Source organism: Diplotaxodon limnothrissa, linkage group LG3, assembly GCF_057381915.1.
Source record: "Diplotaxodon limnothrissa isolate DT_005_m linkage group LG3, D_limnothrissa_male_GT1.1, whole genome shotgun sequence".
Lineage (NCBI taxonomy): Eukaryota > Metazoa > Chordata > Actinopteri > Cichliformes > Cichlidae > Diplotaxodon > Diplotaxodon limnothrissa.
The window spans coordinates 47,183,509-47,197,795 of record NC_140598.1 but is presented as its reverse complement, the minus strand read 5'-3'; the positions used below and the strand labels follow the sequence as shown (position 1 = coordinate 47,197,795).

Here is a 14,287-nt window from a genome sequence, read left to right as displayed (position 1 = left end):
TGGCCTGGAAGCCCTGAGGCCAAAATGGGAGACCTCCTGTAGGGTGGTCAAGAATGACTAAGCTAAGATCCTGTGGGACTTCCAGTTACAGGTGCACAAAATGGTGATGCCTAACCAACCGGACATAGGGGTGGTAGATTAACGGAAGAAGACGGCCTTAGTAATAGACGTAGTGTAATCGGAGCGCTAGGTGCAGTGATCCCAAGCTAGGCAAGTGGCTCCAGCAGATCCCAGGAACCAAAATTCCAAGATCTCTGTCCAGACGAGTGCAGTCCTACGAACAGGAAAGATACTGTACAAGACCCTCAAGCTCCCAGGCCTCTGGTAGAGGACCCGACCTTGAAAGAAGACCGCCCGCAGAGGGCGAGGAGGAAATTATATAATATAGGCAGGTAATAAATCAGAGGGAATTTGATTTTGTAACACAGTCTAATATGTCTGATTTGCTGATTACTCATTTATACAAAACTACTCAGTGAATATTTAAAGTGTGATCAGTGCTGTAAGAAATTTCTTCCTGAGACAAGTGACAATCTATTCTACTTTTTCCTGTAAATTAATTGTAGATAAACCCAGGGCCACAGTGACAGCAGGAACAACAATCATACCAGTAGGGGGCAGTGTGACACTGACCTGCTCTGTGCAGAGCTCTGATGGATGGAAATATGAGTGGTTCAGACGAACCCAAAGACCCTATGAAGTTCAAATCAGAGATCAACAAAACAGAGATATCAGAGTATCTGAAGGAGGAATCTACCGCTGCAGAGGAACAAGAGGAAACCCAGATTACTACACTGATAAAAGTGATGATGCCACCATTGAGAAAACCAGTGAGTTCAGTAATTTAGTTTGAAATATACATTCACTCATGATTATCAAACATACAATGTGAAGTTTTCTGTGTTGATTTCATGTTTATATTTGTATCTCAACTGTTAATATGTGTAAACAGTTTCCAGTAAAGTTGTTGTAAAACAACAACCCAACTGGCCTCAGATATTCAGTGGTGAGACGATCACTCTGACATGTGAGGTGCAGGAAGGAGGTGAAACCACTGAGTGGGAGTATAAATGGAGAGGACCCAGGACACCCACACAGTGGACACACAATAATGATGTGACATTCAGTGTTTCTGAGTCCAGCAGTGAAGACTACATGTGTAAGAGTCGACGCAGAGATGACTCATATTCTTCAACAGAGTGGAGTGAAGCCTTCACATTGTCAGTATCAAGTAAGTCATGTTTGTTGTGTGATCTCCATTTGACAAATGTCATCATGGTCAGCACAGGATGAATTCAATGGTCTGCAAAGCATGTTACATTGTTAGTTAGACAAAGAGCTGCAGCTGATTGTAGGAGCCATAATTGAATGTATTGAATTTTGATGATCACTGGGTTTTTATTTGTTTGGTTGTTATGGGAGTCACGTGGGTGCTAGCGGTGACATTAAGAGGGCGTCGTCAGTCTGTAATTCACTGGTTTTGATTTTGAAAGAGAGGAGGGCTGGGTAGCCATAGTTTTTGTTGACCGCTGCACAACATGTTTCGCCTTGTTACATTAGAGCCTGTGACGTTGTAAGAGTCTGAATCAGGAGCCAATGACATTACTGTAAACTCTCAAAGCACTTTAATAAACAAGCAAACAATTCCACCTCTCGCACTATTAAGTAAAGTTGACAGCGCGTCAGGCAAATAGGCAGGCTTCATCCCCGGGCTCTAGCGACTGTGGAAGTCGCTACACTGATAGTAGCCTCATTGTAGACAGTTTGTCACCACTTTGTGTCATGAAGTTTCAGCTGGTCTAGAGACACCAATGCTGACCTGCTGCTCCATCATCTGAGGACAATAATGACATGAATAAACAGGATGAAAATATAGTATAGTATCTGCACGTTATGTACAACCGGCAGATAGAGGAAGTGGATGACATCCAGAAGTCCTGCCAGTGGCTGGACAAAGCTGGACTGAAAGACAACACAGAGGCACTAATCAGGGCAGCACAGGCACAAACTCTGAACACAAGATCCATAGAGGCTGGGGTCTGCCACATCAGGCAAGACCCCAGGGGCAGGCTGTGTAAAGATGCCCCTGAGAGAATCCAGCACATAACAGTGGGGTGCAAGATGTTAGCAGGCAGGGCACACATGGAACGCCATAACCAAGTGGCCAGCATAGTGTACAGAAACATCTGTGCCGAGTATGGCCTGGAAGCCCTGAGGCCAAAATGGGAGACCTCCTGTAGGGTGGTCAAGAATGACCAAGCTAAGATCCTGTGGGACTTCCAGTTACAGGTGCACAAAATGGTGATGCCTAACCAACCGGACATAGGGGTGGTAGATTAACGGAAGAAGACGGCCTTAGTAATAGACGTAGTGTAATCGGAGCGCTAGGTGCAGTGATCCCAAGCTAGGCAAGTGGCTCCAGCAGATCCCAGGAACCAAAATTCCAAGATCTCTGTCCAGACGAGTGCAGTCCTACGAACAGGAAAGATACTGTACAAGACCCTCAAGCTCCCAGGCCTCTGGTAGAGGACCCGACCTTGAAAGAAGACCGCCCGCAGAGGGCGAGGAGGAAATTATATAATATAGGCAGGTAATAAATCAGAGGGAATTTGATTTTGTAACACAGTCTAATATGTCTGATTTGCTGATTACTCATTTATACAAAACTACTCAGTGAATATTTAAAGTGTGATCAGTGCTGTAAGAAATTTCTTCCTGAGACAAGTGACAATCTATTCTACTTTTTCCTGTAAATTAATTGTAGATAAACCCAGGGCCACAGTGACAGCAGGAACAACAATCATACCAGTAGGGGGCAGTGTGACACTGACCTGCTCTGTGCAGAGCTCTGATGGATGGAAATATGAGTGGTTCAGACGAACCCAAAGACCCTATGAAGTTCAAATCAGAGATCAACAAAACAGAGATATCAGAGTATCTGAAGGAGGAATCTACCGCTGCAGAGGAACAAGAGGAAACCCAGATTACTACACTGATATAAGTGATGATGTCACCATTGAGAAAACCAGTGAGTTCAGTCATTTAGTTTGAAATATACATTCACTCATGATTATCAAACATACAATGTGAAGTTTTCTGTGTTGATTTCTGTTTCTGTTTTTATCTCAACTGTTAATATGTGTAAACAGTTTCCAATAAAGTTGTTGTAAAACAACGACCCAACTGGCCTCAGATATTCAGAGGTGAGACGATCACTCTGACATGTGAGGTGCAGGAAGGAGGTGAAACCACTGAATGGGAGTATAAATGGAGAGGACCCAGGACACCCACACAGTGGACACACTATAATGGTTGGATATTCAGTGTTTCTGAGTCCAGCAGTGAAGACTACATGTGTAAGAGTCGACGCAGAGATGACTCATATTCTTCAACAGAGTGGAGTGAATCCATCACATTGTCAGTATCAAGTAAGTCATGTTTGTTGTGTGATCTCCATTTGACAAATGTCATAATGGTCAGAACAGGATGGATTCTATGGTCTACAAAGCATGTTACATTGTTAGTCAGACAAAGAGCTGCAGCTGATAGTAGCCTCATTGTAGACAGTTTGTCACCACTTTGTGTCATGAACTTTCAGCTGGTATAGAGACGCCAATGCTGACCTGCTGCTCCATCACCTGAGAACAATAATGACATAAATAAACAGGATGAAAATATAGTATAGTATCTGCAGGTTATGTACAACCGGCAGATAGAGGAAGTGGATGACATCCAGAAGTCCTGCCAGTGGCTGGACAAAGCTGGACTGAAAGACAACACAGAGGCACTAATAAGGGGAGCACAGGCACAAACTCTGAACACAAGATCCATAGAGGCTGGGGTCTGCCACATCAGGCAAGACCCCAGGGGCAGGCTTTGTAAAGATGCCCCTGAGAGAATCCAGCACATAACAGTGGGGTGCAAGATGCTAGCAGGCAGGGCACACATGGAACGCCATAACCAAGTGGCCAGCATAGTATACAGAAACATCTGTGCCGAGTATGGCCTGGAAGCCCTGAGGCCAAAATGGGAGACCTCCTGTAGGGTGGTCAAGAATGACCAAGCTAAGATCCTGTGGGACTTCCAGTTACAGGTGCACAAAGTGGTGATGCCTAACCAACCGGACATAGGGGTGGTAGATAAGGGGAAGAAGACGGCTTTAGTAATAGATATAGTGATACCGAATGACAGCAACATCAGGAAAAAGGAACACAAGAAGATGGAGAAGTAACAAGGGCTCAGAGAAGACCTTGAGAATATGTGGAGGGTGAAAGTAACAGGGGTCCCAGAGGTAATCGGAGTGCTAGGTGCAGTGATCCCAAGCTAGTCAAGTGGCTCCAGCAGATCCCAGGAACCAACATCCAAGATCTCTGTCCAGACGAGTGCAGTCCTACGAACAGGAAAGATACTGTGCAAGACCCTCAAGCTCCCAGGCCTCTGGTAGAGGACCTGACCTTGAAAGAAGACCGCCCGCAGAGGGCGAGGAGGAAATTATATAATATAGGCAGGTAATAAATCAGAGGGAATTTGATTTTGTAACACAGTCTAATATGTCTGATTTGCTGATTACTCATTTATACAAAACTACTCAGTGAATATTTAAAGTGTGATCAGTGCTGTAAGAAATTTCTTCCTGAGACAAGTGACAATCTATTCTACTTTTTCCTGTAAATTAATTGCAGATAAACCCAGGGCCACACTGACAGCAGGAACAACAATCATACCAGTAGGGGGCAGTGTGACACTGACCTGCTCTGTGCAGAGCTCTGATGGATGGAAATATGAGTGGTTCAGACGAACCCAAAGAACCTCTGAAGGTCAAATCAGAGATCAACAAAACAGAGATATCAGAGTATCTGAAGGAGGAATCTACAGCTGCAGAGGAACAAGAGGAAACCCAGTTTACTACACTGATAGAAGTGATGATGTCACCATTGAGATAACCTGTGAGTTCAGTCATTTAGTTTGAAATATACATTCACTCATGATTATCAAACATACAATGTGAAGTTTTCTGTGTTGATTTCATGTTTCTATTTGTATCTCAACTGTTAATATGTGTAAACAGTTTCCAGTAAAGTTGTTGTAAAACAACGACCCAACTGGCCTCAGATATTCAGTGGTGAGACGATCACTCTGACATGTGAGGTGCAGGAAGGAGGTGAAACCACTGAGTGGGAGTATAAATGGAGAGGACCCAGGACACCCACACAGTGGACACACTATAGTGGTTGGATATTCAGTGTTTCTGAGTCCAGCAGTGAAGACTACATGTGTAAGAGTCGACGCAGAGATGACTCATATTCTTCAACAGAGTGGAGTGAATCCTTCACATTGTCAGTATCAAGTAAGTCATGTTTGTTGTGTGATCTCCATTTGACAAATGTCATAATGGTCAGAACAGGATGAATTCAATGGTCTACAAAGCATGTTACATTGTTAGTCAGACAAAGAGCTGCAGCTGATAGTAGCCTCATTGTAGACAGTTTGTCACCACTTTGTGTCATGAACTTTCAGCTGGTCTAGAGACACCAATGCTGACCTGCTGCTCCATTCAATTCAATTCAATTCAATTTTATTTATATAGTGCCAAATCACAACAAAATTTGCCTCAAGGCGCTTCATAGATACAGAGAAAAACCCAACAATCATATGACCCCCTATGAGCAAGCACTTTGGCAACAGTGGGAAGGTAAAACTCCCTTTTAACAGGAAGAAACCTCCGGCAGAACCAGGCTCAGGGAGGGGCGGCCATCTGCTGCGACTGGTTGGGGTGAGAGAAGGAAGACAGGATAAAAGACATGCTGTGGAAGAGAGACAGAGGTTAATAACAGATTTGATTCAATGCAGAGAGGTCTATTAATACATAGTGAGTGAGAAAGGTGACTGGAAAGGAAAAACTCAATGCATCATGGGAATCCCCCGGCAGCCTATGTCTATTGCAGCATAACTAAGGGAGGATTCAGGGTCACCTGGTCCAGCTCTAACTATATGCTTTAGCAAAAAGGAAAGTTTTAAGCCTAATCTTAAAAGTAGAGATAGTGTCTGTCTCCCGAATCCAAACTGGAAGCTGGTTCCACAGAAGAGGGGCCTGAAAACTGAAGCCTCTCCCTCCCATTCTACTTTTAAATACTCAGAATCAGAATCAGAATCAGAAAGGGGTTTATTGCCAAATGTTGAGCAGGTTTACAACATTAGGAAATTGCTGCGGTGCTTCAGTGCAAACATACTGTCATAAATTGCGATTATATAGACATGAAAAAATAAAAGTAGGAATAAGAATTAAAAGTGCTACGTAGAAAGATATGTGCATGAGATATACATGAGATATATACATGAGAATAAGAATTAAAGTGCTGCGTAGAAAGATATATACATGAGTGCAGGTGGTGATCAGTGCCAAACATGGAATGATGCAGTGACACAGCGTAGGGTCATGTGTTTGTGGCGGGGACAGTCATATGGTTATTGTTCATGTGTCCGACAGCAGAGGGGAAGAAACTGTTCTTATGGCGAGAGGTTCTGGTGCGAATGGACCGGAGCCTCCTGCCTGAGGGGAGCAGGTCAAACAGACTGTGTCCAGGGTGAGAAGGGTCAGCTGAGATCCGAGCTGCACGCCGCAATGTCCTGGAGGTGTACAGGTCCTGCAGAGATGGGAGTCTGCAGCCAATCACCTTCTCAGCAGAGCGCACAACACGCTGCAGTCTCTGTTTGTCCCTGATAGTGGCTCCAGCGTACCACACGGTGATGGAGGAGGTGAGGATGGACTCGATGATTGCAGTGTAGAACTGCATCATCGTCCGTGTTGGCAGGTTGAATTTCTTCAGCTGCCTCAGGAAGTACATCCTCTGCTGGGCTTTCTTGATGACGGAGGTGATGGTGGGCTCCCACTTCAGGTCCTGGGTGATGGTGGTACCCAGGAAGCGGAATGAGTCCACAGAGGTGATGGGGGTGTCAGTCAGGATGATGGGGGGGAGTGGGGCTGTGTGCTTCCTGAAGTCCACAATAATCTCCACTGTCTTCTGGGCATTCAGCACCAGGTTGTTGTGGCTGCACCAAGACACCAGACGTTCAACCTCCCTCCTGTAGGCAGACTCATCCCCGTCAGAGATGAGCCCAATGACGGTGGTGTCATCTGCAAACTTGATTAGCTTGACAGACTGGTGGGTGGAGGTGCAGCAGTTGGTGTACAGGGAGAAGAGCAGAGGAGAAAGAACACAGCCCTGAGGGGAGCCGGTGCTGATGGTCCGGGAGTCCGAGACATTCTTTCCCAGCCTCACATGCTGCTTCCTGTCCGTCAGGAAGTCAGTGATCCACCGGCAGATGGGATCAGGCACATTCATCTGGGAAAGCTTGCCTCGGAGATGGTCTGGAAGGATGGTGTTGAAGGCAGAGCTGAAGTCAACAAACAGGATCCTGGCGTAGGTTCCTGGGGAGTCTAGATGCTGCAGGATGAAGTGTAGGGCCATGTTGATGGCGTCGTCTACAGACCTGTTGGCTCTGTATGCAAACTGCAGGGGGTCCAGGAGGGGGGCCGTGAGGGTCTTGAGATGGGAGAGAACCAAGCGCTCAAATGACTTCATGACCACAGATGTCAGAGCCACGGGTCTGTAGTCATTTAGTCCAGTGATCCTAGGTTTCTTGGGGACAGGGATTATGGTAGAGGACTTGAAGCAGGCAGGCACATGACATGCCTGCAGTGAGGAGTTGAAAATGCCAGAAAACACTGGGGCCAGCTCGTTTGCACAGTGTCTGAGGGTGGCAGGAGACACACCGTCTGGGCCGGGAGCTTTTCGAGCATTCAGACTCTTAAACTGCTTCCTCACATCTGCTTCATGAATATGAAGAGTTGTGGTGGGAGGAGGTGGTGTGAAATCCTCTTTTGTGTGGGGTGAGGAGGGGGGTGTTGTAGGTGAAGTGTTTGAAGGTGGTGATGGCTCTATGGAGGGGGGAGAGGTGGGGGAATGAGTGTCCAAAGTGCCTCTATTGCTGGGGCCGTTGGAGGTGTGAAAGCTGCCTGATGGCTCGTCAAAACGGCAGTAAAAGTCGTTAAGGGTGTTGGCTAAGAGCAAGTCATCAGTGGAGTGGGGGGTTTTAGGCTTGTAGTTGGTAATATTCCTAAAACCTTTCCACACAGAGGCCGAGTCATTCTCTGAGATCTGCTGCTGCATCTTCTCAGAGTGCTGATGTTTAGCAATGTCCACTTCTTTAGTGAACCTGTACTTGGCCTCTCTGTAGCAGTCCCTGTCTCCGCTTCTGAACGCCTTTCTCTTTTCCAGCCACAGCTTTTTGAGTTTAGGGGTGAACCAGGGTTTGTCATTGTTATAACTCACCCTGGTGCGTGATGGCACAATGCTGTCCTCACAGAAGTGGATATAGGAGGTGACAGTGTCCGTAAACTCGTCCAAGCTGTTAGAAGCAGCCTTCATTGTGTCCCAGTCTGTGGTCTCCAAACACGTGCGAAGCTCCTCCACAGCCTCGTTGCTCCACAGTTTTTTGGTCCTCACGACAGGTTTGGAGAGCTTCAGCCTCTGTCTGCACGCGGGGATCAGGTGGATCATGACGTGGTCAGAAAGTCCGAGTGAAGCGCGGGGCACCGCGCGATAGGCCCCGCTGATTGTGCTGTAGCAGTGGTCTAATGTCCTCTCCTCTCTGGTCGGGCATTTAATATACTGCTTATATTTTGGAAGCTCATGGCTCAGATTGGCTTTGTTAAAGTCCCCAAGAGCAATGATGAGAGAGTCCGGGTATGTCCGCTCCATGTGGAGAATCTGCCCTGCGAGTGCGCACTGAGCTGCTTGCGCATCCGCGTCTGGCGGGATGTAAACAGCGGCCAGGATGAATGAAGCAAACTCCCGCGGAGAATAAAACGGTTTGCAGTGAATAAAAAGATATTCCAGAGAGGAAGAGCAGTGCTGAGCAATCACTGTCACATCTGTGCACCAGCCACTATTGATGTAGAAGCAGACCCCTCCACCTTTGGACTTACCGGAGAGAGCGGCCTGCCGGTCCGCGCGCAGCAGATGAAAGCCCTCCAGCTTGAGCGCGCTGTCCGGGATGTCCTCACAGAGCCACGACTCCGTAAAACATAAGACACAGGATGAGGCAAAGTCTCTGTTCATGCTTCTCATCAGGGCCAGTTCGTCGATCTTATTCCCAAGTGAGCGTACATTAGAAAGGAAGATCCCAGGAAGAGCCGTTCGCAGTCCGCGTCTCCTCAAACGCACGAGTGCGCCGGCTCGCTTTCCTCTCTTTCGGCGTCTCGCTCTCCTGGTCAGAGTCTGCAGTAAATCTGCCGCAGATGCGACAAATATTGGAAATAAATCCACAGGCGTTGTGGTCCTGTAGTTAAGGAGCTCTTCTCTGGTGTAAGAGTATCCAGAGGAGTGCCCAGACACAGAAGAAATGCACAAAAACAAAACAAAAGTAACGGACTGAAGCACCAGGGCATCCATACGCGGTGCCATCTTGGTTGGTTGGTTGGTTGGTTTAAATACTTGGTTGGTTTAAATACTCTAGGAACAACAAGTAGGCCTGCAGAGCGAGAGTGAAGTGCTCTAATAGGGTGATATGGTACTACAAGGTCATTAAGATAAGATGGGGCCTGATTATTTAAGACCTTGTATGTGAGGAGCAGGATTTTGAATTCAATTCTGGATTTAACAGGAAGCCAATGAAGGGAAGCCAAAACAGGAGAAATATGCTCTCTCTTTCTAGTCCCTGTCAGCACTCTTGCTGCAGCATTTTGGATTAGCTGAAGGCTTTTCAGTGAGTTTTTGGACATCCTGATAATAATGAATTACAGTAGTCCAGCCTGGAAGTAATAAATGCATGAACTAGTTTTTCAGCGTCACTCTGAGACAGGATATTTCTAATTTTAGAGATGTTGCGCAAATGGAAGAACGCAGTCTTACATATTTGTTTAATATGTGCGTTGAAGGACATATCTTGGTCAAAAATGACTCCAAGGTTCCTCACAGCGTTACTGGAGGCCAAGGTAATGCTATCCAGAGTAAGAATCTGGTTAGATACCATTTTTCTAAGCTTTTCAGGGCCGAGTACAATAACCTCAGTTTTATCTGAATTAAGAAGCAGAAAGTTAGCGGCCATCCAGGTCTTTATGTCTTTAAGACATTCCTGCAGTTTAACTAATTGGTGTGTGTTATCTGGCTTCATGGACAGATAGAGCTGGGTGTCATCTGCATAGCAGTGAAAATGTATGCTATGTCTTCTAATGATGCTGCCTAAGGGAAGCATGTATAATGTAAACAGAATTGGTCCTAGCACTGAACCCTGTGGAACTCCATAATTAACCTCAGTGTGTGAAGAGGACTCTCCATTTAGATGCACAAATTGGAGTCTATTAGATAGATATGATACAAACCACTGCAGTGCAGTACCTGTAATACCTACAGCATGTTCTAATCGCTCTAATAGGATATTATGGTCAACAGTATCGAATGCTGCACTAAGGTCTAGCAGGACAAGCACAGAGATGAGTCCACTGTCAGAGGCCATAAGAAGATCATTTGTAACCTTCACTAAAGCTGTTTCTGTGCTGTGCTGAGCTCTGAAACCTGACTGAAACTCTTCAAATAAACCATTCCTCTGCAGATGATCTGTTAGCTGTTTGACAACTACTCTTTCAAGGATTTTTGATATGAAAGGAAGGTTGGAGATTGGCCTATAATTAGCTAAGACTGCTGGGTCTAGAGATGGCTTTTTGAGTAAAGGTTTAACTACAGCCAGTTTGAAGGCCTGTGGTATATAGCCGATTATTAGAGATAGGTTGATCATATTTAAGATCGAAGAATTAATTAATGGCAGGACTTCTTTGAGCAGTTTTGTAGGAATGGGGTCTAAAAGACACGTTGATGGTTTGGAGGAAGTAATTATTGAAGTTAACTCAGAAAGATCAATTAGAGAAAAAGAGTCTAACTTAACATCAATGGTACTAAGAGTAGCTGTAGATAATATTACATCTGTGGGATGATTATTGGTAATTTTTTCTCTAATGATAAAAAAATTTTTTGTGAAGAAGTTCATGAAGTCATTACTAGTTAACGTTAAAGGGATGGTTGGCTCAAAAGAGCTCTGACTTTTTGTCAGCCTGGCTACAGTGCTGAAGAGAAACCTGGGGTTGTTCTTATTTTCTTCAATCAGTGATGAATAGTAAGATGTTCTGGCTTTGCGGAGGGCTTTCTTATAAAGCAGCAAACTATTTCTCCAGGCAAAATGATGATCCTCTAAATTTGTGACACGCCATTTCCTCTCCAGATTACGAGTCATCTGCTTTAGGGTACGTGTTTCAGAATTATACCACGGAGTCAGGTACTTCTGATTAGAGACCTTAGTTTTCACAGGAGCTACAGTATCCAGAGTCGTACGTAGTGAGGAGGTGAAATTATTAACAAGATAATCGACCTCTGTTGGGGTAGCGTTCAGATAGCTGCTCTGCTCTGTGTTGGTACAGGGCATTGAAGATGATAACAGTGGGTGGATTATATTCTTAAACTTAGTTACAGCGCTTTCAGAAAGACATCTACTTTGATAAAGTCTACTCTCCACCGCTGTGTAATCAATTATTGTAAATGTAAATGTTATCAGGAAATGATCAGACAGGAGAGGGTTTTCAGGAAACACTGTTAAATGTTCAGTTTCTATGCCATATGTTAAAACAAGATCTAGAGTGTGATTAAAGTGGTGGGTGGGTTCTTTTACATTTTGAGAAAAACCAATTGAGTCTAATAACAGATTAAATGCCATGTTGAGGCTGTCATTTTTAGCATCTACATGGATGTTAAAATCACCCACAATAATTATTTTATCTGAGCTCAGAACTAAATCAGATAAAAAGTCTGAGAAATCAGAAAGAATCTCTGTGTAAGGCCCAGGTGGACGATAGATGATAACAAGTAAGACTGGTTTCTGAGTTTCACAGCTGGGGTGGACAATGTTAAGCATCAGGCTTTCAAATGAATTAAAAGTCTGTCTTGGTCTTTCATTAATTAATAGGCTGGTGTGAAAAATTGCTGCCACACCGCCCCCTCGGCCTGTGCTTCGAGATTTCTGGTAGTTAGAATGACTCGGGGGTGTTGATTCATTTAAACTAACATAATCATCCTGCTGCAACCAGGTTTCTGTAAGGCAGAGTAAATCAATTTGTTGATCAATTATTAAGTCATGTACTAATAGAGACTTGGAGGAGAGAGACCTAATATTTAATAATCCACATTTCACTGTTTTACTCTTTGGTTCAGATGTGGATACTGTATTGTTCTTTCTTTGTAATTGTTTATGTTTAAGTTGTTTGTTGCTGGTTTTTAGTTTGTTTTTTGTCTTTTTGGAAGCTGACACAGTCTCTATGGAGATGGGGTTTTTTTTGGGGGGGGCGGGGTAGCAGGAGGAGAGAAGCTGCAGAGAGGCGTGTAAGACTATAACTCTGCTTCCTGGTCCCAACTCTGGATAGTCATATTTTGGGGGGTTTAATAAATTTGTCCATATTTCTAGAAATGAGAGCTGCTCCATCCAAAGTGGGATGGATGCCGTCTCTCCTAACAAGACCAGGTTTCCTCCAGAAGGTTTGCCAATTATCTATGAAGCCCACATCGTTTCTGGGACACCACTCAGACAGCCAGCAATTTAAGGAGAACATGCGGCTAAACATGTCACTCCTGGTCTGATTGGGGAGGGGACCAGAGAAAACTACAGAGTCCGACATTGTTTTGGCAAAGTTGCACATCGATTCAATATTGATTTTAGTGACCTCCGATTGGCGTAACCGGGTGTCATTACTGCCGACGTGAATTATGATTTTACTGAATTTACGTTTACTCTTAGCCAGCAGTTTTAAATTTCCTTCAATGTCGCCTGCTCTGGCCCCTGGAAGACAATTGACTATGGTTGCCGTCATCCATCATCTGAGGACAATAATGACATGAATAAACAGGATGAAAATATAATATAGTATCTGCACGTTATGTACAACCGGCAGATAGAGGAAGTGGATGACATCCAGAAGTCCTGCCAGTGGCTGGACAAAGCTGGACTGAAAGACAACACAGAGGCACTAATAAGGGCAGCACAGGCACAAACTCTGAACACAAGATCCATAGAGGCTGGGGTCTGCCACATCAGGCAAGACCCCAGGGGCAGGCTGTGTAAAGATGCCCCTGAGAGAATCCAGCACATAACAGTGGGGTGCAAGATGCTAGCAGGCAGGGCACACATGGAACGCCATAACCAAGTGGCCAGCATAGTGTACAGAAACATCTGTGCCGAGTATGGCCTGGAAGCCCTGAGGCCAAAATGGGAGACCTGTAGGGTGGTCAAGAATGACCAAGCTAAGATCCTGTGGGACTTCCAGTTACAGGTGCACAAAATGGTGATGCCTAACCAACCAGACATAGTGGTGGTAGATTAACGGAAGAAGACGGCCTTAGTAATAGACGTAGTGATACCGAATGACAGCAACATCAGGAAAAAGGAATACAAGAAGATGGAGAAGTAACAAGGGCTCAGAGAAGACCTTGAGAATATGTGGAGGGTGAAAGTAACAGGGGTCCCAGAGGTAATCGGAGCGCTAGGTGCAGTGATCCCAAGCTAGGCAAGTGGCTCCAGCAGATCCCAGGAACCAACATCCAAGATCTCTGTCCAGACAAGTGCAGTCCTAAGAACAGGAAAGATACTGTGCAAGACCCTCAAGCTCCCAGGCCTCTGGTAGAGGACCTGACCTTGAAAGAAGACCGCCCGCAGAGGGCGAGGAGGAAATTATATAATATAGGCAGGTAATAAATCAGAGGGAATTTGATTTTGTAACACAGTCTAATATGTCTGATTTGCTGATTACTCATTTATACAAAACTACTCAGTGAATATTTAAAGTGTGATCAGTGCTGTAAGAAATTTCTTCCTGAGACAAATGACAATCTATTCTACTTTTTCCTGTAAATTAATTGCAGATAAACCCAGGGCCACACTGACAGCAGGAACAACAATCATACCAGTAGGGGGCAGTGTGACACTGACCTGCACTGTGCAGAGCTCTGATGGATGGAAATATGAGTGGTTCAGACGAACCCAAAGAACCTATGAAGGTCAAATCAGAGGTCAACAAAACAGAGATATCAGAGTATCTCAAGGAGGAATCTACCGCTGCAGAGGAACAAGAGGAAACCCAGTTTACTACACTGATATAAGTTATGATGTCACCATTGAGATAACCTGTGAGTTCAGTCATTTAGTTTGAAATATACATTCACTCATGATTATCAAACATACAATGTGA

The 14,287-nt window shown here is 44.9% G+C and overlaps 2 protein-coding genes across 2 annotated transcripts in view; both read left to right on the top strand.

Moving 5' to 3' along the window:
• Positions 1-14,287, top strand: part of LOC146636215 (Fc receptor-like protein 5) — a 54,901-nt gene that overhangs the window by 6,496 nt on the left and 34,118 nt on the right. Inside the window, exons 8-10 of the mRNA XM_085349476.1 lie at positions 567-830; positions 953-1,231; positions 2,765-3,028. Coding sequence (XP_085205602.1) covers positions 567-830; positions 953-1,231; positions 2,765-3,028 — 807 coding nt within the window. The remainder of the gene's footprint in view (positions 1-566; positions 831-952; positions 1,232-2,764; positions 3,029-14,287) is intronic.
• Positions 4,109-14,248, top strand: LOC146636216 (uncharacterized). The gene is made up of 5 exons (XM_085349867.1): positions 4,109-4,227; positions 4,639-4,946; positions 5,069-5,347; positions 5,518-5,520; positions 13,962-14,248. The coding sequence occupies exons 1-5, from the start codon at positions 4,109-4,111 to the stop codon at positions 14,246-14,248; spliced, it is 996 nt and encodes a 331-aa protein (XP_085205993.1).

Bases quoted from the DNA above. Each gene is read 5' to 3' on its own strand.
- LOC146636216 (XM_085349867.1), top strand. From the start codon at position 4,109: ATGCCTAACCAACCGGACATAGGGGTGGTAGATAAGGGGAAGAAGACG. The intron at 4,228-4,638 runs GTAACAAGGGCT...TTTCTTCCTGAG, and splicing joins GAACACAAGAAGATGGAGAA to ACAAGTGACAATCTATTCTA. The intron at 4,947-5,068 runs GTGAGTTCAGTC...ATGTGTAAACAG, and splicing joins TGTCACCATTGAGATAACCT to TTTCCAGTAAAGTTGTTGTA.